General features: G+C 43.4%; 1 protein-coding gene across 7 annotated transcripts in view; it reads right to left on the bottom strand.

Annotated features, from left to right (window-relative positions):
* Positions 1-24,133, bottom strand: part of NGEF (neuronal guanine nucleotide exchange factor) — a 90,941-nt gene that overhangs the window by 21,427 nt on the left and 45,381 nt on the right. For all 7 annotated transcript variants that reach the window (XM_059730873.1, XM_019486087.2, XM_019486088.2 and 4 more), the window contains 4 exons: positions 13,780-14,054; positions 4,267-4,427; positions 3,929-4,081; positions 946-1,075 (listed from right to left, as the gene is read on the bottom strand). In XM_059730873.1, the coding sequence (XP_059586856.1) occupies positions 946-1,075; positions 3,929-4,081; positions 4,267-4,427; positions 13,780-14,054 (719 nt within the window). The remainder of the gene's footprint in view (positions 1-945; positions 1,076-3,928; positions 4,082-4,266; positions 4,428-13,779; positions 14,055-24,133) is intronic.

The following is a 24,133-nucleotide window of genomic DNA, read 5'->3' on the forward strand; positions in this document are numbered from 1 at the left end:
CCCAGCCCTACATACCGTCCCAGCTGGGTAGCACCTCTAGCCCCACCCAACTCCCTTCCTCATTGTGGGGTCATCAATTTGCCCTCCCCCACCATAGACTTATCTGCAGGGAGCTGTGTGAGCTGCTCTCCACGTGCTTGTGTGCATCCTCAAATGCACATGGCGCCACCTGCCTGATTGCCTTTCTCCTGCTCCCCACAGCCCCAAGCAGCCCACTGCAGGCTGGAACTCTGCCAGCCTGCAAGGGGCAGCCCACCACTTCCCACATTTTTCTCCTTTAAAGTGAAAATCCACATTTTTCTCCTTAAAAAGAGAAATTTCACGTTTTTCCTCCTTAAAATCCCTGCTAATGAAGTATTTTAGGTAAAAAGTGGGAGAAACACCCTAGTTTGGTGTCTAGGACACTCCCTCTGGCAAAGAGGGTATGTGGGTTCCAATTGCTTGCTCCACTGAATGTGTGTTTATACAAAGCAGAACAGCACGGACAGGACACACGGAGTGCGCCCCATTTTGAAATACCTGACAGCCTTGCAGTTTGGGGCCCTCACCTGGGAGGGGTACAAGGAGTTCCAATTTTATCAGGAAGGGCAAGCAATGAATCGGGGGTCTCCCATATCCTGCATGAGGTCTCCACCCATTCAAAATGTATTTTTGCTACTGTCATCACCTTCTCTGACAATCTTGTGAATCTAGCCCCTAAAAAACTTTTCCAGCTGAAACTACATGGTGTCCTGAATTTGCAAATAGGTGTGGGACAGCCTGAAACCAAGTTGAGTTTTCTGAAAAAAGAAATTCACCTAGCTCTGCACCTGATATTGAGACTAGCTAAGACACAAAAGGGTGCGTGTCTATATTAGTTTGAAAGGCCTTGCGGTCAGGACAGCCAGGTAGGGGAGTCCCAGAACAATATGGAGAACTGAGAGAAGAGACGGCAATGAGCTATACCTGCACAAGGAGCTTCAGTCGAGTGATCCTTTGAAATGGCAAAATCAAGAAGGATGAAAAAGACAGGCCTTTGCACTTGGGATCCAACTCCAACTGTGATATCACCTCCCGGAAGTTTGGCTTGTCCTGGCTGAGATAGACAAGATGGAAAGAGCTTTGTTCACTCGTTGTGTGTGTTACACCTGTGTGGCACTACCTTTCCCAGAGATGGCATCTGTCTGACCATCTCAAAAAAGAGGAAAATAAATTTACTGAATGCTTCTAGGAGTATTTTGGTTTAATGCTCAGTCTATCTTTAGCACTAGGGGATGAAAAAATAGACTTTTAATGCACAAATCACTGTAGTGGAGTTACATGTGTAGCACATATAGATTAGCAGCATATACTGTGTGCGTAGGAGTGTGTGAATGGGGAGTGTGTCCAAGTGGATGATTCAGAGGCATAATTATATATTTTTACGCAGTTGGATCACTGTGGCACAGTAATATCTACACTGTCATGAGAACAAGACATGCCATGAAGCAGCTCAAGCGCAGCGACTTCTGGCTGTTAGTGGTAGGATGAAAATCTAAACGGGGCCTACAGCCGAGCAGCACACAGCACAGGAGATTCTCTTGGCATGGCCAGGGTCCTGCCACATGGAAATCACAGCAGGCAAATTATTGTGAATATAAATATATTGCTGCAGTGAGGAGCCTCACAAGTCCTAACTGCTATAAACAAAGCGCTGCTATCAAAAAGCTCCCTTTACTTGATTTGCTTTTTGGCAACTGAAAATCCCCGCTATGAGGAAACTAACGCTATGGGAGTCCCAACTGGCAAAAAGATGCAAGGAAACTACTAATTCTGTTTGAAACCTGTCGTTAACATACATGACTGAAAACAAAGCAGGAGAGATTTTAAGGTAGGTATTCTCATGCTGGCATCTCTGCATGAATCACCAAACCTGAGAGAGGTTGTAATTGTGTGACTGGAAAATAACAGAATCAAATGCTGGCGCAAAGTTGACAAAACACCCAGGTGCCAGTTCAGATCAGCACTGTGAAGTTCTCCAGCCTGCTTGGGAAGCTCTAAATCACCCTTCCCTTCCCCACATCAGCCAGATCACATTATTTCCCAGACTTGGGAGATACCACACTTTGGGCTCCCTCTCTAGGAAACCAGTGAACCCCAAACACATTGTAGCTGATTTGCCATTTCTCTTCAGGAGTTATCCAGTTGCCTTAGTCAAACTTAGGGTGGCTGTCCACTCAGCCCCAGAAATCAAGACATCCCCTGGATGATGGGGGCAGGACTCCCTCCAGCAAATCAGTGATATGGGGCAAGGCCACCACCTTGGCCAATCAGCAGCAAAGGGTGGGGCCACCACACCCCTTGACCAATTAGCAGCAAGAGGCAGGGCCACCATAAAAAGGTCACTCCCTCCTTGGCTGGCTCTGAACCCTGCTCCTCCTGGCTGTGCACCACCCTACCTCTAGGCACAGCCAACAGAATCATGAGGACAAATGACTGACATGTATTTTCACCAATGAACTGAAAAACAGGACTTTTTGCCATCCATTCTTCATTTAGAAATGGACAAGGGACAATAGGTTTAAAAACAGGATGGTCTGGTATAAAGCAGGACCAGTGACCACCCTAGTCAAACTGTTCATGCTCCAAAGTTCCTTTCTGTTCCTAGTGCCTCACAATGCACTGCTCATCTCTGGCCCAGGGAAACACTGAGGTGTACCCCACTGGAAAAGAGCAGGCTATCAAGCCCAGTACAGAGTTTACTTTTTAGCAGAGGCTGCTGTAAGTCTGTAGGGTATGCTTTGGGGTCAGATGATCAGCTTCAAAGAGCAGAGAAAGGAAAGGGGCAGTACTCTGCCATATTCATCCCAACCCAGCTAAAATAGCTGTGGCTAAAATGGGGAAATACATAGGGAGAATCTGCAGTGGACTATCTGAAAAAAAATCCAAGGCATTGTTACTAAGGAGACAAACAAATCCACTTTTTCAAATACAAACTCATCAGCCCTTTGTTATGATGGGGTAGAAGAGACACCCTGGCTGGATGATATGGACTTTCTGGATTTGAAATTACTTGAGAAAATGTCTGGGACAGGATCCTCTATCTACACAGCCTGTTTGTAGTATAAGGATATACCAGGATGAGCTGAGGAAAATGGCTTCTTATTATTAAAAAAATAAAATATTTCAAGAAAAGAATATATCAGCTCCCTATAGGACAGTGGACAAGTGGCACAGGCAGCCTCTGTGTGTCGCATGCAGCCAATCAGAGAGGGGACAGACAGCACAGTGGCACATAGGGCAGGACGCAGAAAGCAGAGCAGCAGATTGGGCAAGGAGTACATGGCAGGGATTAGAAAGCAGAGCAGCAGCTTGAGCAGGGGAAGGCGATTGTAGTGGCACTTGTGGAGGGTGGAGGCAAATTTGTGGCATGCCCTGTTGGTTAAATTACCAAGGTTTAGTTTAAACTTGCTGCGGGGTCCAGGTGTACAGCTAAACTCATACTGTGGAGCAGCTGATGTACAATCAGTCTCTGCCTCCTTTTTTGTTTGCTGTAATGTACTTGATTGGCCAAACCCTATGACTCTCAAGAAGGCTGCAACTGGACTCGGTAATAGTGAGTTGAGATCACACCAACTATCTTTATATTTGTAACTTTTGCCCTGGCTTGCAAGTCAAAAAATATGCAGATTTCACAGCTGTGTGTTCAGCTGTGTATTTAATATTTCAGCACTCTGTAAAAGTTGGCTCTGAACATTCTTGGTTTGCTATTTCTGTACCTTGCTGTGCCACCCTTACAAATTTAAATTATTTGTACTGTTTTTATTGTAAATAGATTCAGGCTAAGATTGTGAAAAGAGTGAGTGTCCCCTTTTCCAAATTAATTTTTATTCCTCCCTTGTAAATTACCAGGTTAGACATGAAACTACGTTTTTGGCCAAATAATTCAGGATCAGAAAAAGAAACTCACAGAAGCTGCTTGTAAGCTCTCTCCTGGTAGGTCTGGTTGGAGACGTAGGTCACATACACTGAGAAGTGATTTACTGTATGCTGGTAGACAATGTCACACACATCTGAAATAACAATATTCTCTTCCACTCGTTGCTCAAGGTCCAAGAGGAAACTAGGTGGGAAAACCAGAATTGATATTAATCCTGATGGGCAGTTAAAGGCCTAAGCCCAAGCCCCCTGCAACTGAAGCCAGTTAGTAGCTCTGCAGATTCTTTGAAAAGAAGAGAAGTCACTTAAGCCAGTGGTAAAAGGCTGTCCCACTCCACAGAGCCAAAAGTCTAATGGCCTCTGACTTACCGTTCGCTGACTGCCATGACATCCAGGACATTGGAGAAGAGGATGTGAGCCTCAGATTGGTGTAAGATCTTCTTCAGACGTTCATTCTCCATGAAGTGAGACACCAGCAGATTCAGACTCTTGTAGTATGAGGCTTCAGAAGTGACTAGTTCAAACATGGACTGGAGAAGTGTTCAAAAAGATAAATATCAACAACACGGTGGCAAGCATCAAGCGCTCTCCCTATACAGAAATATTCTGAAAGCTCTCAATGATTTTTGCTATAAGACTTGCATAGGAAAAATGTGAACATTTGTATTGCACACAAGTGAAATGGCCCTGTACACTTATGCCATCCGCTATGAAACAGATCAGTTTGGCACCAAAATGTAGGGATTGCTCACAGGCTGCAGAAATGACATCCATGATGTATGATAACATCTGATTATGGCTGGAAAACTGATTGAAAAACGGTACACTGGTAAAGCACATGCTGGGGCTTATTCTGAGTCTTAAGTAACCATACTGATGAAAGAATGCTCTGCTGCTGCGTCCTACAGAGGCAATATATTCTATCATGGCTGTAGATTAGCAAGAAAGCATCAAAACCAAGGTAATTGCCTATCACTTGACTACCATAAGTAGATTATCTTTACAATTTTGCACTCCTGTCTACAAATTCAGTCCTGCACATTCAGAGCCTGGAAAATCTTGTTGAGGCATGAGACCCAGTCTCATGTAATACACAAGACATAACCTTGGAACAGTATGTGTGTAAGACGGCATGTCCCACACACACAGTCTTTCTTCCATCTCCTTACAGTCTTGCTAGACTGTGAAGAATGGGGGCATGGAGGATTGACATGAAATTCATGATCTATCTGATGAAGCTACAGTTTTGACACATTTGATAAATTCCAGCTTTGAGTGAGGTGCTACCTTCTCCTTTCTGTATTATCAATACAAATCTTTTGGGAGATAGACAAGCATTGAGAATCTCTAAGGAGCATAAGGGAAACTTTCAATGAAAGAATGACTGCAAACTAGCTCTCCCAAACTGGGCATCAAACCCTGAGGGCAGAGTTATGTTTCATGGAAGTATGAATTGAGTTCTTATAATTCCAGGTCCCCTATTCTTCTTTCTTTATATGAATCTCTGAGTAATCTTATCTGCAAATGCAAATTCAACTACCTGCTCTATGCTGACAACTTGCAGATCCACTTCTCCACTCCAGAACCCTCTACTTATGTCCAAACTGAAATCTTGCTCTGTCTCTCTGATGTCTCCCCTTGGACACCAGATCTGACTAAAACAGAGCTCTCTATTTTTCCCCCAAGCCTTCCACAGAACCTCCTTTCATGATTTTTTGCCTGTCACCCTGGCTTGTAAATTGAGCATTATCTTTGACTAAAACCTCTCTAGGTCCCCATATCCAGGCTATGTTTAAAGCTTGTGCATTCTGCCTGCAGACCCCCTCCAAGATACAACCTTTCCTATCTATCCATCCCAGTTACTGCAGCTTCCTTTGTCTGTTCTTGGCAAAAGCAATGCAGCTCCACAAATATCTATCCAAAATACTGCTACAAAGTTTGCTAATTTGAACATGTCAACAATCTCATTGCATCTCCCTACCAGGTTCCCCTTGTCTGACATATCAAACATAAGCTACTTCACTTTCAAGGTTCTCCATGGCCTGTCTTCACTTTCCCTCTCTTATTCAGTATGGAGAGGCTGACTCCAGACTGGCCAGTGTTCTTCACTCAACCAAGCCCCTCCTCCTGTGTCCCATGTTTCCCCCTCACGTCTGGGAGAGCCCTGGAAAGAATCCACAAAGCATCTCATTATCCTCCTTCAAATCCCTCCTTCAAAAACTTCTTTGCCACAGAATATACAGACAACATAAGACTAGCTAGGATGTTGGTGTGCAGGGATCACTGTCTCTCAGGCTAATACTGTTGCACTGTACATCCTCATTTTTTTGCATCTATCCATTTCTCTGTTTTGTATGTACAAAGCACAAAGGGGTTCTTAGTCAGTACTAGTTCTCTTGGGCACAAATAACATGCTCCATGGAAACCCAATGAAAGAAAGATGTAACTCGGACTTGTGGGAATGTAACTTTGTATTATCAGGAAGTGGAATGCCTAGGCTACCTATGCTGTGTGTATACAGAAATCTTGATGCAGCTTAATGAACACTGGGTGGAAGTATTCCTATCCTCTAACTTTTACAGTAAGCCATAAATAGGCAGATTTACTGAACAGTTTGTTCTGTTAAAATGGTAGCTTAAGGGGTCAAGATGAATAACCTACCTTTCCTTGACAAAAAATGTGGTTTGGGCAAGAAGAAAAGCAAATTGATGGCTTGGTTCAGATAAAAATCTGCAACCATTTGTAGGAATAAATTTGTGTAGTGTTATTAAACTAATCAGCTGCTAAGCTTGGTCAGTTTTTAAAGCCTGGAGCTTCCTGACTCTACTGGCAGATGGTCATTACCCCATTGAAAGCAGTCCTCAAAGGCAGAAGAAAAAAGGAGCAGGGGCTGCTGACCCCAATGTTGAGACCCTCGGTTTTGTTAAAATGAAATTAAGACCCTAGGAGCATCGACAACCACAAGGAGTTGACTCAGATGCTTCAGGGCTGCTTGAAGGCTATTCGCAGCACAATGGGCAGGGTTTGCAAAACACATATTCTACGGGTTTGCTTGAGCAGCTTTCTTTTAAATCACTGTCATGAAGGAACAAAGCAGACATACAGAAAATGTTAAAAGGCAGGGGGTAAGTGACCACAGCCCTTTTGCATGTACTTGTAGCCCATGCCAACAGCAGTTTAGATGCGCTATGTTGGGACCTCTGGCAATGGACAGTGATTTAGTTTCAGCTCTACTACAGGCTCTTTTGCTGACCTCAAGCACTTAATCTCCACGTGCTAGCTTCCCCACCTGAAAATTGGCAATGCCACCTATTTCAGAGAGCTATTTCACAGTGGGCATGTCTACATACGCACTTTAATGCACACTAGGCTATTTGACTGCACATTAAAGCAGCATTTCCCATCCAGTATGCCATCAGCCATGTCCAGGTATGCCACAGAATCTTAGGGGAGTGTGGTAACAGCCAGTGCTGCTGCCACTGTGCCCCGGCCAGGCCCATGCCGATACACCCTCCCCACCTCCCCCCGCTCCGTGTTTGGCCACTTCCCCCCTGCTCCATGTTCAGCTGCTCACCACCCCCTGGTCCGTGTCTAGCCGGTATGCTGTGGGACAGAAAAGGCCAGGTAAGTGTGCCATGGGACAGAAAAGGTTGGGAAATGCTGCATTAAAGTGTCACATGAAAAAACCATGACATGCTAATATTCAGTAAAATAGTCTACTGCACATTAAATGTCACTAAAAAAGCATGCGAATGCACTCACACTGGAGGTACTAAATTTAATGCGCATTAGAAAAGGCACATTAATGCATGTGTAGGTGCAATGTAACCCACTCATGTTGTGAGGTGTTCATGTCAGGCAGTGATAAGGCATCCTTGAAATCCCTCTAAGTTGTGCAAAGAGCATGTAAGATGGGTAGGCAAAATAGTAGATCTGGCTGGTGGCTAGACTCCATTTCCTAGCAGCCCCTGCCCACATGGCTGGGGCTGGTTTCCATGGAGACCCCAGCAGCAGCTGTGTTGTGACAGCCCAAGCCCGGGGTTTCCATGAAGACTGGTCCCAGCAGCGCTGGCAGGGCACACGGCAGGCTGGGGAGCTGCTCTGTAGCCTAGCTGGGATCTCACGGTGGTGACAGCGGGGTCCAGAGCCAGGGCAGAGCCATGATCTGCAGTCTGCACAACCCAGGCAGAGGCATGCAGGCAGTGGATCGCGGCTCTGCCTGGCTTCTTGCAGCAGTGATAGTGTGGTCCGGAGCTGAGACAAAGCTGTGATCAGCTGCCTGCACACCCCTTCCCACAGCATGCAGGCTGCAGATTGCAACTCTGCCATGGCTCTGGACCACGCTGTTACTGCTGCAAGATCCCAGCTGGGCTCTGAAGCAGCTCTCTGCCCGGCTGCATGCCCTGCTGCCAGCAGGGGCAGCACTGGGGAGGGCTTGGGGGGGCTATAGCCTCCCCAAAATTCCCCATAGCCACCTCTCCCAGCAGTGCCACCACTGCTGCCTGCACTGCACAGGCAGCAGCAGATGAGCCTGACCCGCTCCCACCCTCAAAACAGCCCCCTGACCAGGAAGAGGCTGGCCTCACTGCTGTCGTACAGTGCTGCTGGGGCCAGTCTCCATGGAAATCCCAGCCCTGAGCAATCACAGCAGGACTACTGCTGGGGTCCCCATTGAAACCAGCCCCAGTCACACAGGCAGGGGCTCCTGGGAAATAGAGTCCACTGCCAGCTGGACCTGGCCCACAGGTTAGACTTTGGTTGCCCCTGACTTAACAGGACAGGCAGTAGGCAGGGCTGGACACACAGCCAGGACACACAATGTAGTTGGGGGAAAGTCTCTGACTTTGTGGGAGGTACGCAAGAAGAAAAAGTGCCTCAACTGACTGAAATTAACTTCCAAAAGGATTCACTATGGCTTGTATTAAGAATGTTTCTCTCATTCAAGTTGCATCTGACATCAAACCTATCATCTGCAATTGTTAAATAATTTCCTGTTGCAGGCCTCAAATCCAAGTCAAACAGTGGCAGGGTTGGGTCAGGCAAATAAGGCATATGCAGACTAGTGCAAGATGTGTCACTTCTGATACTGAAAAGAACTGATTACCAGGAAGCTATTGGCTCACTAGGGTCCAACATCCAGCCTGTTTAGGTATATGTATAGCCTATGTGGAATAATCCTATAAAGGAAAGTCAATACAGGTAGCAAGGGACAGAAGAAGGCAGAATAGAGGAAAGTCTGACAGACCGAACAAGACGGGCAGAGTTCAAGGGTAGAAAAAAGAATAAACTGGACAACAAAAGTTCACTTGAGGTTGGCACCAATAGCTGTCACCATATAGTTCTGACTCACATTATGAAGTAATTCTGTATAACTAGCTTTTCAAAGTATAATATCATGGTCATACTACCTGCTATGTCCTACTATACTTAGACTATACTGAGGTCCTTTGGTTTATGGAAACATGTTCCAAACTACCCACCCCTCCTTTTTTTGCAGGTTCTCTGTCATTTCGTCCGTGTTAGTTCACTGTGAGGACCAACGCAATGTTTCTTCTGGCTTGTTCCTCTCTTTTTTGCATCATTAAATTATCTTCCATATAGTCAAAAAAACATCCTTGATGATTCATGTTGCTGTGCTTGATGCTCAGCAGATGTCTGGATAATTAAAGCTACCCATCAGTGATTTAGTCATTTCTGATAATTGTTCCAGTAGTATATAATGTTTTATTCCATCTGACCCCTATGGCCCACAACATAAATCCATCACCATTTCTTTTGTTTTTCCCCCTTTCCTACAATTTAGCCCACGTTATTTTGCAATTACATTTCACACTGTTGTTTTATATTTTGCTGCTCTTGAATTTGCTTCAGAAGAAAAGTGTTCCTCATTCTGCCCCTTTTTGTTTTGCAAATAGAGAATCATATCTGGACTAATATTCCAATCTATGACTCATCCTCCACCATGTTTTAGTAGTGCAAGCAAGGTCATAACTGGTGTCATGAAGCATTTCTTCTGGCTTTTTATCAAAATTCCTTGCATATTGTGTTTTAAAACTTGTGATTATACTATTATTATTTCACTTATTTCCTGGTTTTAGCTCATTCCCATCAAACTTTTATTCAAGCCTTTTCAGCCTGAAGTAAATGTTACTTCTTTACTTACTCAACTGTTGTATTTTAAAATCTACCTGCTAGGTCTGAACACAACCAAATGGTTGCCCATATGCTCAAATAAAAAAATCTTAGCTCTCTGTGGAAGATATCTCAGCATTAAAAGAATACAAAGTGCTTGTGTTGGGGTATACTATTAATTATCCTGGCTGTAGTATGAAAGAAGCGACTTCCTTCACTAGGCAGAAGAAAAAAAAACAGACATAGATAGACCAGTGATTCTCAACCAGGGTGCTGTTGCACCATGGGGCACCTTGACACCTTTTCAAGGGTGCTGTGGGGTGTCATGCAATGTTAGCTCTGATAGGTGTGCAATGATTCACAAGATACATCCAGAGATTTCAAAAAAGGAATCCATAGTTAAAACTGTTCTGACATGCTGTGGTCTTTCTGAGTTCTTTCCAACAGAAGAATTGTTCTATTATTTTTCTGTGTCAAAAAACAAGTGAAAGTTTAAGAGCTTGCATTTTCCAAGGGGTGACTGTCCAAGTCTACTGAGGGGTGCCTTGAGTCTAAAAAGGTTAAGAACCATCGCCATAGACTACCTGATCTACAAAGCCTTTAGGGAGTAGAGCCTTTAGGCGTGGTGGAAGGTGAAAGCAACCCCTGTATCTCAGGGACGGAATAAAGAAAACCAGAGGTTTCTAATCTGAGATCAGGGCATCCTCTTAGGAAGAGCATGGGGATCCTTAAATTTACTTAGCTCTCTCCCTTCCCATCCCAGGAAAAAATTAGATTTGAAAGGTCTGATAGAACACCAACTAGGGGGCCTGGAAAACCAACTTTACTATTTTTCTAAGAAGGGCACTGAATTGTGGACCACCCTGAAGAAGACCCATCCTCAGTTTGATGAACAGTTTTCATTGGCATGTCATTAAAGAAAGTCCACCCTGTTTGTTGCTTCTGGAGTATGCTAGAAGAATCCATAACTGAGACACTTAATTTGGGACATGGCTTAAAGGAGTAATGACCTCAAAACTAAAGCGTAAGGCTAATACCATATTAAAACCTCTCCTAGCTACAGCTGTGCATCAGATCAGTCTCCAAAATGTGCCTCATATTCAATATTAGGAGTCTCTGAAGACATCTCCTGCCTTGATCATATTTTGCATGTTTAAGTTTCGGAAGTCATGTTGCATATTTTTCAACCTCTCTTCATACGTATTATTTGTTTCAACATGGACAATGACAAATTGCCTTCTGCAGCATTCTCATCCCTCTTTTAGTCAACTATCTTACCCTGGTGCCCAGGGCACAACAAAGTATCTTGTTTTCTTTATTTTGCCAATAGCCCACTCCATGCTTTTCAGTCATCTCCTGTAACAACAACTAATTTGTATTCCTGGCAAGTGCCATCTCTTTAATTCTTGTCTGTGCTGTATTGTGAGCTGCTGCGGACTACCACTTCTTTCTCTGGCTATTGTGTCTCTGCTCCATCCAGGATATGCTATCATTGCCTTGCACACCAGTAAATAAAGTCTTTTGCTGGCTCTTCCCTTTCATTCTCCTCTTATGGGCTTGTGCGTTCTACTGCCCAAGTAATTCTCTTGTTGCCCCTCCTCACTTGCTCTGTAAAGGTATGTTAGGTCATTACCTCTTCCATTGCTTTCATGATTAAAATGGGTGAGAGAAGCAGAGGCTTTTACATGGCTTCTGACTTTTCTTGCACAGCTGCATAAATGTGAAGTTCTTATTCAGAAATCTGAATACACTTCATCCTCTGTATCAGTTGCCCATTCATCTTATTCCCCCTAGACTCTTCTAAATTAATCCCTGGCAAAAGTGAGTGCAACTCCCATTGAAGTCAGTGGGAGCTGTGCAAGGCTTGATAGACTTTTTAGTTAATTTCTTCAGTATATTTCAAGCACTTCCAGTTTTCTTTGCCTGATGCTCTCTCCAAAGCAAACCCCCTGTTCTGTTCAACATTTACCAATCTACTATCATTTGTTAACCTTCTGGTTTGAAGTCACTTTATAATCTCTCATGGAGCTATCTTCAAAACATTCCAGAAAGAATAAACAGCAAGAACATTTCAGCTGCAATACACACCAGAAAAAGGACAGTGCTTCCTAAAGACTCTCTCAGCTCCATCTGCCTCATTTTTATGGTATTCCAACAGAGGGAGAAGTGTTCCACACATTTAATATCTAGCTCCAGCAGCAAAATATTTTGCCTATAAAATATCTATAGGTAACAAATGTCACTCAAAAGGAAATGGTGATCGCTTTCAGATCCATAATGCAAAATGTTAAATTTGTTTTCCTGTGCAGTATTGTCTCCATTTTGAATCAGAAAGGAGGAAGAAAGCTTAATATCTAAATACCAGATTGTGTTTGTGATGCTGGCAGTTGAAAGTACCTTGTTTTGACAGGTAAACAGAACAAATCTAACGTGGAAGTTGCCAACAAGAAATGAGAACATGGAACAGCAAGATGCCATTTTAGTCACTTTTCAGTCATAACCTTAACACTCTAAAAGCTTGTCCTGTCAGCCTAAGAGAGCCCCATATAAATGCTCAGGTCCCAAACTAATAACAGCTTGCACTGTTATCTCACCACTGCCCAATAACATGGTGGGGGAATGACTTCAGAAACATTTAATACATTTTAGCTATGCAGCTCCCACTGACTTTAACAGATGCCACTCAAGGCACCGGATATCTGCTAGAATGGGCCATTAGTCTCTCTCAATCATAGGAGCTAGTGCTAGATGGACATGGGAGCAGGGAGCTCTCAAGAAAAGGATGTACTTAATTGCCTGTCTAAAACAGTACTTTGAAGATCTCCATCTGGAGAACCCGTGCTGTGCAGCACTTACACAGCCAACTATAGTAAATGTGCACTAGTCATGCAACCCTGTACAATAGCAAAGAGCTCTCACACTGTGTACTAGTGAACAAGAGTTGTACGTTTCTACTGTGTATTCAATTTACTATCAACACAGTTCTATGCATTAATACAAAAGGTTTATCTCTTTCTTGCCCAAAATAGTAATTGGCTGTCAAGTTATACAACTGACAGATGTTTTCATTCATGTGCGCATTATTGCCACAGCCCTGAGTGGAGTTACTGCACCAGGAAAGGGGAGGCCATTGCTTTGTGAACAGTACAAAAACACTGTATGGTTAAAGTACAGGTACTTTTGTCATAATTTTTGACCCAGTTTTGTATAATGGAACAGTCATTTCTCTCTCAAAGTGGGGACAGATTCAAAGCATCAACATCTAAAAATAAGGAAACTCCATTGAGGTTGAAGATTAATTTTAGTCTTTTTTTTCTTTCCTTTAATTCATGCTAATTCACTGCAGTTAACCATTTAACTCTTCCTATAGGCAATTTCCTGCTCCTAACATCAGAAGAGGATCACCCCGCAAGGGGCTCAAGGGAGTACTGTGAATTGCTGTGGACTGTAAATTGCCGATAGTAATAATGCTATCAAAATAAAAGCTATTTTCTCCTTTGTTGCCACAGAAATCTCCAGTATTGGTGCCTCTTCTGAGTTGGGGAACAAAACATACAGGGTTTCCTCATGCTCTTTAGAATAAAATAAATGATAGCAAGTCATATTACAATCACTGGGCTATTTAGTAGCCCAAGAATTTCCTTATTTTTAAATGTTAATATTTTTGTCTTGAACAACATTAGCCACATCCACACTAAGCAAAAACTCAGCAGAGAAACACTCCTCATTCTCTCCCATGGTTCCCATTACCTCTTGCAGTTTGATCTCATCTGGCTGGAGGATATTCAGGACACCACTACTCCTGATTTCTGGAAGATCCTGCCACAAGTTAAACCTGGAGGTGGAATTTCTCAGCAAACTGATTTGGGGGACAGCTTTGCTTTCTACTGTATTCGTGGGTTCTGCTTCTGATGGGGTTTCCTCACTGGCTGAACACTCCTCAGTGTCTGTCTGGGAATCCTGCAGCCGCCGGGTTTCAATCTCCTGACGTGTAGATTTATCTCGATATTCCTGATACAAGAGCCCTAGAAGCCAATAGAACAGTTAGAGAGCAAGTGCTGATGAAAAGAAGAAAAGGATAACAGGGACTGATTTATAGAATGAATCCATGATTTATGGTAATTTTTCTCAACAGAGATGTAGAAAGTTGTCCATTCCATAGTGAAAGAGAAAATCTGGGTTTTGATATCCCAGTCTCAATCAAAAATGGAAAGAACAAAATCAGTGCCATTTTCAAACAAGATGGATGTGTTCAGTAATCTGTGATCACTCATCACAAAACTAGAAGGGCCTGCAGCATTAGATCAGTTTCTGTAAGTAAAAAAGAAACCGCCTATGTTACTCAGCAGGGTCTTCAAAGAGAGCTACAACCTGTATCTTTATATTTTAGATGACTATATTACTAAAATCTCCAATCTGCTGAAGATATGGCTTTACATTAATTTGTGCTACCCATTAAAATGAGTGGGAGAGTCTCACACTGACTACAGTAGGGACAGAATCAGACCTTGAAGGAGGGAAAAGGTGCTGTAGACAGGATGACCTGAGCCTGACCCAAGAGACCTGAGTCCAGTTACTGGTTTTGCCACTGACTAAGTGACTTTTCCTGGTGCCTCTGTTCCTTACAGTATTTCTCTATCTCACAGAGGTGTAATGAGACTAAATTAATTATTGTCATTATTGTCATTGAATGTTTCAGGGAAAGAATGAACAATGAAATAATCAGCAACACACGCCACCACAACAACCTCTCTCTACCAAAGAAAAAGGCCATAGAATCTCTAAGATCCAACCACCAAATAGTAATAAAACCAGCAGATAAAGGAGGAGCCATAGTCATCCTAAACCGTGAGGATTACATAAAGGAAGCCAAAAGACAGCTCTCTGACACCACCTACTACAAAGAACTACAAGAAGATCCTACTCCCCTTTTCACCAAAAAACTCAACAATACCATCAAATCATTTCCATCAAGACTACAAGAAAAACTATAGCCCTTGATCCCCCTGCTACCTAACCTGGGGACTTTTTACATGCTCCCTAAAATCCACAAACAAGGGAACCCTGGCAGACCTATCATATCCAACCATGGGACCGTAACTGAGGAAATATCAGGTTTCGTTGAATCAATCCTAAAACCGCTTGTCACCCACAGAGCAAGTTTTGTACAAGACACTACAGACTTTCTACAGAAACTTAAAAACATAGACCACCTTCTCAGCAACACACTCCTACCCACCATAGACGTTACCAGCCTATATGCCAACATCCCACACCAGGATGGCATCCAAGCCTGCCTTACATATCTACAGGAACAAGATTACAACTCAGAATACAGACCCAAAGATAGCACTGACCTTATACACTTCATCCTCACACACAACAATTTCACTTTTAATAATCAGCACTTCCTCCAGATGATGGGAACAGCTATGGGCACTAAAATGGCCCCACAGTATGTCAACCTTTTTATGAGCCACCTGGAAGAAGACTTCCTCAAGAACTGCACCATCAAACCCTTGCTATATATACGATACATCGATGACATCTTCATCATTTGGAGTGAGAACCTGCAATCTCTGATTGAGTTCCATCAGAAATTCAACAGTCACCATCCCTCCATCCGACTTTCTTTAGAATACTCCAGCACCAGCATCCCCTTTTTAGACACAATGATCAGTATCCAGAAGGGTAAAATACAGACCACAGTATACAAGAAACCCACAGACCAACATACATATCTGCACAGAACCAGCAATCACCCTAAACACACCAAAAAAGCTGTGATATACAGCCAAGCCCTCAGATACCACCACATTTGTACTGAAGAGAACACCCGGGATTGCCACCTCACCAATCTTAAAAAGGCTTTCACCCAGCAAGGACACTCCTCCAGAGAGGTAGATCGCACGTTTGAAAGAGCCACCTGGATACCACGTGAAGAACTGCTGCAGTACAGAAGAAAACCCCCCACAAATCGCACACCGCTGGTTATGACGTATCACCCCTCCCTTGAACCTGTACGGAAAATCCTCAAAAAATTGCAACCCATACTAGACAGAGATCTTATTCTTAAAAAGATCTTCCCAGAGCCACCCGTCCTAGCCTTCAAACAAGCACCGAACCTCGCCAACCTCATCACCAGAAGCAAACTTCCTCAAGCCCAGAACACACCAAAAGGATCCAGACCGTGCCAGGACAAGAAATGCAAAACCTGCCAACACATCTCCACCACCCCCACTATTACTACACCCCACAACAGAGCCATCAGCATCCCAGGATCTTACAGCTGCACCTCCAGAAATGTAATATACCTCATCCAATGCACCAAATAACCTGATGGAAAACATGTAGGAGAGACCAAACAACAACTGCGCACCAGAATGAACGCACACCGGAAATCCATCAAAGACAGAAACACCCAATTACCGGTGGGGGCACATTTCTCACAGGAGGGCCACTCTCTCTACAATCTCTCAGTCCTGATCCTCAAGGGAAACTTGCACAACACTTCCCAGAGACGAGCCTATGAGCTTCATTTCATCAACCTCCTGGATACTAGAGATCAGGGACTAAACATAGACATTGGATTTTTGATACATTATAATCTGCCTGGCAACTGACTCCCCAGCCCAGCCCAGCCCAGCCCAGCCCAGCCCCTGGCTTCTTTACTTTTCATTCCATCCAGGAAGAGCACACACCAACTGCTGAAGCTTACTTAGCCTGACGAAGGGTTTTTGAACCCGAAAGCTTGCTTAATAACTATTCTCCAACCATTTGGGTTGGTCTAATAAAAGATATCAAATTCACCCAAGAAACCTTGTCTGCTTATTGTCAGTAAGGCACTTAAATACTACAGAGATCAATGCCACAGAAAAGCTTTAAAATAACTTATATTCTAAGGAAAACTGCAAATAGTTTACTCATTCCAGCAGTCCTTAAGGCTGCACTGTCATATCTAACTATGTATTGTGTGTCTGAGAATACGGAATTATAATTATTAATTTTTGTTTATCTTAGAGCTAGGTAAGACTTCAGAATCTGGGGCAATGGGAATTGCACAAAATGGAACAAAACTCCATTCTGATTTACAGTTGCCTACCCCTACAAAAAAAGAACTGAACTTTTTTGGGGGTAAACAGAAAATGTTTATGATCCAGTATTTCTCACAGGGGTGCTGCGAGACATCATGTTTCACCCTTCACAGCCATCTGGTGGGACCAGTAATACCAATTGTTTAAATCCAAACATGAATTGCTAGATTTGAAGATACAAAAGTGTACACTAGTCTCCTGTGAGTCATTCTCTTCATTTACTCAAGTTAAAGGAACGCAATTTGTTATCTCCCCTGAATCTCAGAAGCACTGTAAGATGGAAAATTAATGTGACTGCAGGTGCCAAACAACAAATACTTAATTTATTTTGTTTTAATTAATAAGGGTTAAAATCCATCTGGTAAAATATACTCTTGACTGTGTGTTTCATGAGCAGCTTCCACATAATAAAGCAAGAAACATTTAGGTGAGGCATGTGTGTAGGAAAGAATCTATGAAATCTCTGTAAAGGGTACTTCAATTTTCTTGAAATTCAATATCAGTTCCTATTGAGCCTATACTCCCAGATGCCAAGAGTTAACACAGAAAAACTGCGGACATAAGGAAAGCTTTACCACATTCTGTGAGCATATCCTGTAATCTGCTCTTTCTAGATAGATATTCAAGATTGGATTAAAATAGCAATAGGAGTAGCTGTACCTTGGAAACCATGCACTTTTCTGTTAGCTTCCTACACTATAACTAAAGAGAAGAGACTTCCCTTTAAGTTTATCATGCTGCTGCTACTTATATAATGTCTCTGCATTCGTTTTGCTTGCAAGATTTTAGGACCTGTGTCTATCTATTTATCATTAACAGTGTGATCATATCTGTAGAGGACACAAAGTCTATCATAGGATGCTTATGTGCTAATGTGCTAATGCGAGTAGAGCAAGCCAGGAAAAGTCATTCCTGAAGTAAATGTGCTAAAATTCAACCCCAGGGAAATGCATGCTGGGAAATAAGGGGGATCTATACATTAAAAAAAAATCTTTTTCCACAGAAGACAAGGGATGGACCCTCAAGGAAGGCAGCTATACTGGTAGATCTGACAATGGGCAATTAAACCCTTTTTTGTTTTGTTTTTTGTAACAGATTTTTTTTTGTGTAAAAATTTTGAGACAGACCCCTTTAATGGGAATCGAAAGTGAGGGCTTTTTCTTTTTTGAAAGATGGAAAAAAAGCCCCAAGCAGTAATGTTTTGTTTGTTTGTTTATAGGTTCCCAATTCTGAGCCACACTTTTTGACCTGCTAAAGAGGGAAGATGCCATCCCTATCTCAAGGAGCCTTCCACTGAAATGCAGAAGCAAAGTAGATGTATGCAGCCTGATCTGAATGACCAAGGCAAGTTGCTACAGGGTGTTGTGGAATTCTTTCTAATAGGTCTTTAATACCACAATCAACATGGAAGTGACAGTGGAGACATTTCAGGAAGAAGCTGAAGGAAGAGAGATGCTGCCTAGGTGTGCGCAACAGAAAAGGGCTGCCTCACAAAGGGATAGCATGAAAGCACAGGTAACTTTGGATGGAAGAGGAAGTGGAGGATGGTTGGTAGAAATTTGGACAGAACAAAGGTACAAAGCAGCAGAAGAGTGAGACATGGAATTGGAGATCAAGGCAGTGGCAGAAGTGGGGAGAGGCAGGCTGGTAAGGATGGAAAGCTTGGACTTGATATAGAAAGTGAGGGGAATTAGCAAAGTGAGAGCAGCAGGCAGAGACAATTTTATCTGCAGTGTTTTGGGATGGACTGGGGAAAAGCAAAGGAAGACTTGGGAAGACCAAGAACAAGGTGATGGCAGCTAAGGAACAGGAGAGGCATTTTAGATGGAATCAAAAAAAGGAATGGACTTTTAAGAAACTGGAGAGGCAGAAACTATGATTTGGGACTGGCCTGGATATGGGGAAAGAAACTGAGAGGCGTCAGAGATAATTTAACATGCCTCTTGATACAAAAGGACTTAAAAGTTTTGTACAGCAAAGGAGATCTGGGTGTTAGCTGGATTAAATACAGCTACTTAATGTATTAGTTTGGATTATTGGTAGTTGATTAGCATTACTAATTTTACAATAAGAGTGGAAACAGTTGTGTAAGATTGCTTTAAATGGCTAAAATTGCACTTTGCATTGTGTAGTGTTCATATGTTATGCCTATTGCTGTTTTAAATTTCTTCCTTTGCTTTTATTTTATTTCATTTTGTCCATAATATTGGACAAAATGTTTTCAAAAAAGTGCTTCTAACTGGGGAAAAATCATGTGCATTTCTAGTCTCCAGTGCTCTTAATCTTATCACTTGCTGCACTGACAGAAACAAAATCTTTTCTCTAAAATAATTCACACAGGTTTCAGACACTGAATGGATTCCTCTACTTCAAATTCCTTCTCTCCTCATTCCAAGAAACAAAATTATTATGGTCATTTGGAATGAATTCTGGATCACTGTGCCCACCAGGGTTGGACTCAAAATATGGTCCCTTGACAATCAAAAATCTGCCTCTCCTCTGTTCCCAGACAGACTAAGCTCATAGCCATCAAATATATCTTCCTACTAATTATACGTATGGCAACCAGGTCATATTATTTAAGTTTTAGGATTTTTTTTAAACCAATTTGTCAAGCTTTTTACTAACATGTTGCCACTAAATTAAGAACGTAACATATGCCACAGCTGGAGGAAAAGATTGGGGAGCTGTGGAATTGAACTGGGGGGAATGTTCAGGGACCTGAACATTTCCCCCAGCTCCTTGCTCGATTCCCCAGCTGGTTCAATTCGCCTGGGAGCTGGGGCAGCTCCATGTATCAGCGCGAGCCCAGCAGCACTCAGCCCGTTCCTAGGCAGTGCACAGCACCCTGCCAAGTCACACTGCACTCGTGCCATGGGGCAGCTGCCCCATGGGTGCCAAGTGGGTAGGGCCAACCCCGCTGCCCCCCAATGCCCCATGCTGCATGGGGGGGGTCTCTGCCACGAGTGCCCAGAGGTCCCAATCACCACTTCTGCAGCCAGTGAGTGAAGGGCTTTTTTTTTTTTTAAGTGCCGTGACTAGGCTGGGGCCGGGTGGGGGATGGGGCCAGGCAGAGCAGCCATGAGGGCTTCTTCTGTGGCTCCCCCTGCCCAGCTAGAGGCAGGCACAGCCGGAGGAGCTGCAAAAGAACCTGCAACTGCCCAACTGTGCTTGCCTCTCCCCGGCTGATCCGAATCACCAAATCTCTCTGAATCAGTGCTGAATCTCCCAAAGCTCATTCAGCTGAATCGATTCAGGACAGTGATCCAAATCTCCAAATTTAATCACTGTCCTCTGAATCAGACAAATCCAAATCCAATACTTCCCTATTCGCACAAGCCTACTGGATGGATGCAGTATCAAATTTAACTGATTTACATTAAATTGGTTTATTGAACTTCTGTCCCAGAACCCCTTCAGATTCAAGTTAACTCACAGTCCTCCAGCATCCCAGGATGCTGTACACCTCCCTGCAAACCCTCCCTTGGGAGGTGGGCAGGCTAGCCTTGGCCCAAGCTGTCTGCTGCAACCCAGTAAGGAGACATCCTCTAGTGCCACCCCCCACCCCGCCCCGCCTCCTGACTTGGGCCACTGCAGGCATGTGGCTGCATTTCCTGAATCAAACATGAATGTCTGTTTGCTTGCTTATTGGTTCAGTCTATGCAGCTTTGACTAACCTGTGAAGACTAAATCAATCCAGCCTTGGGCTTTTTGACTGTCTGTACTTAATTGTTCACCACCTCCCTAGACAGTGCCCAAAATTCAACCATTTTATCTGATATCTGGTGTTTGGATCACTCAAATCTTCCTCTGCAGCATTCTTCCCAATGAATTTGGTTGTCTCCTTGGTCCAAACTTGCTACGGCACCCTCCTTGCCAACAACCAAACAGCTAACTCCAAGCTTCTACTTTTGGCAATTCTCTTCAATGGTTCAAATAGCCTAACCGCGGGTCTTGGCTTGACAGTTCATTGGAATCTCTGGCAGATTTCCCATGATGGCTTGTTATAAGCATTAGTCTTTGTCTCTCTGGAACTTAGCTCTTCTCAATTACCAAGGAATCTACTTTGACAACTTTAGAAATGCAGCTTTCCAATCCCCTGTTCAAATTGTTGAATTTTTGTGCAAAGAAAATCTTTAAGGAAGAGGTAAGGTTCCAGAATATGGAACCTCAGACTTAGACTCACATTGTAGAAAACCAGGAAATGCCTAGAGAATCCCCTCTACCGCCTCCCGCAAAGAACAACATATTCAGGCTAAAGACATGCAAGCCACAACCTTGAGTAAAACAGGTAAAGTGACACTTCCCTCACACCTCCAAATAACCTTAGCATTGTCCTTACATGGAGACCTCCAGACACTCAGAATATCTGATGCTGCCAGTGTACATACTACATTTGTGTCCAACGGAGCTGTAAAAGATTACTCCAGTTTGTGTAATCCAACAAGTATTTTAGTAAGATCTCTTCATCTCTGTCTTGGCGAATTTGTCCCACTTTTTTGTCTAGGCAAAAAAGTGTGTGAAAAAAATTGCTACAGCTATCAGCTGCTCCATAATTACAAAGACAAAAAAAAATCTTCATTTATGAAACCAATGAAGGTTGCTAAGCGACAACAGTTAAATTACCTACGGCATAACTTACTGAATTCAAGTACTCAAAGACAATGAGATGAATAGACAAGGACAACTTATTCTACATCAATCACATGTGACTTTTATAAAGATGTGCAGTTCATCATAACAAGACAACTTCATTCTGCCCCATCAATTGCTTAATTATTTTTTGCTATCTGTGTTTCAATACTGAACTATTTCCTTAAACAAATACTGAAAATAAACTCGCTCACGGTTTTTTTCACTTGGCAATTGACAATGGGGAGTGTTTCTTGTAACACATTTAGTTGCAGGGGGGCTTGTTTTGTTTTTTAGTTTAATTGTTTGTACTGGGCACATAGCCTCTTTTAATGCTTTACTAATACTGTGTTCACTGATTTAAAAAAACATGCAAATCTAAACCCCTCAAATTACACATTTAATTAAGCTTATCTGCAGCCTTGGGTTTGTTACTGTCATACTTGCCTTTCTCCTCCCATCTCTATTCCCCTTTGTGTTACATTTTGTCTAATTTAGGACCAGATCATGCAAACTGATCTGTGCAAAGGGACCCCATCAAGGCCACGGGGGTTCCACTCAGATGCTGAGCCCAGTCTACACAAATCAAATGATAGCACAAGAGTCTGATGACAAACTTTTGAGCCGGGATTGTTTCTTATCGTAGGTTCAATCAGCTCCTAGCATGATGGGGTTCTGATTGTTACTTCTAGGTACTGCTGTTATATGAAAGTTTAATGGGAAAGTGTACTTATTGCAGTTATGAAAAAAATAAGGATCTGCATTTGAGGTTCAGCAATATTTGCTAGTACCTTTTTGTTTCTTAATCCAAAGGGTTTTATGTTGTATTCATATTTTGAGATTTTTTGCTGAAGGTATAGTATTTATTTTGGTTTACTGCAAAGGTAGCTGTGTCGTCACACTCTGTACCCTAGCGAGCCCTGGCGAAGCTAGAAATTGCCTGTTGTTCCTTTGAGGGAGGAAGAGACCGACTGGAATTGAATGAACGTCATGGCACAATTTGATCTGGATTTGGTTTTAGTTTCTTTTCCCTCTATAGCTTTCTCTGTAGGGTAGCCCAAGTGGAAAAAAATGTATGCTAGATCAACACTGGCTAATGATTGGGGGCATGTGGACAATGGCAGAGAGGGGGGGGTGCCCCATTTTAGTGTCAAAAAGGCAAATTTAAATGGCTTCAAATTGTGGCTTGTTTGCCTATCTTGGTCTATTTAGATTTCCCATGCTCTTTGGGCCAGAGGCCTTCTGTGCACAGGCAGGTCTTGATCCTGATAAATGGCTGCTTGGCGCTCCTGTGTCACAAATGAGTGGCAGAGAAGAGAGAGGTAGTTAGCTATGTTAGCCTGAAGTCAGGAAGAAGACAGAGTAGAGAGGCACCTTACAGATGACCTAAAGCAGCAGCTCTGCAGAAAAGGACCTGAGGGTTACAGTGGGAAATAAGCTGAATCTGAGCCAGCAGTGTGCCCTGGTTGTGAAGAAAGCTAACGGCTTACTGAGCTGCATTGGCAGAGGTGTTGCCAGCAAATCAAGGGGCATGACTATTCCCCTCTATTAGGTTAGATATTAGGAAGAAATTTTTCACAGTAAGGGTGGCCAGGATCTGTAATGGGCTTCCAAGAGAGGTGGTGCTATCACCTAGCTTGGAGGTCTTCAAGAAGAGGCTAGATAGTCACCTGGCTGGGGTCATCTGCCCTCTGTCCTCTTTCCTGCCAGGGGCAGGGGGTCGGACACGATGATCCATTGTGGTCCCTTCTGACTCTACAATCTATGAATCTATGAACACTGGTGAGGCCACATCTGGAGTGCTGTGTTCAGTCTGTCGTGTTCCCCCCCTCCCCCCCCACTGCAGAAAGGATGTGGACAAATTAGAGAGTCCACTGGAGAGCAACAAAAATGGTTCGGGGATGAGGGGATGAGGACATGACTTGTGAGGAGAGGCTGAGGGAACTGGGCTTATTTAGTCTGGAGAAGAGAAGACTGAGGGGGGATTTAATAGCAGCCTTTAATTACCTGAAGGGGGGTTTGAAAAAGGATGGAGCTGGACCATTCTTAGTGGCGGCAGATGAGAGAACAAGGAGCAGTGGTGTCACCTTGCAGGGAGGGAGGTTTAGGATGGATATTAGGAAAAACTTTTTCACTAGGAGGGTGATGAACTAAACAGGTTACCCAGAGCGGTGGTGGAATCTCCATGCTTGGGGGTTTCTAAGACCTGTCTGCACAAAGTCTTGGCTGGGAAGCAGCAGTGGGGATGTCCTGCTCTGAGCAGGGAGTTGGACTAGATGCCCTGAGGTCCCTTCCAGCCCTTGTTCCCTCTGATTCTAACGAAGCCGCACCTTGAGCTGTATCCATCCCATGCCCCTTCGATGCCCCGAATAATGTGT

This window comes from Alligator mississippiensis, chromosome 7 (assembly GCF_030867095.1).
Source record: "Alligator mississippiensis isolate rAllMis1 chromosome 7, rAllMis1, whole genome shotgun sequence".
NCBI classification, from domain to species: Eukaryota; Metazoa; Chordata; order Crocodylia; family Alligatoridae; genus Alligator; species Alligator mississippiensis.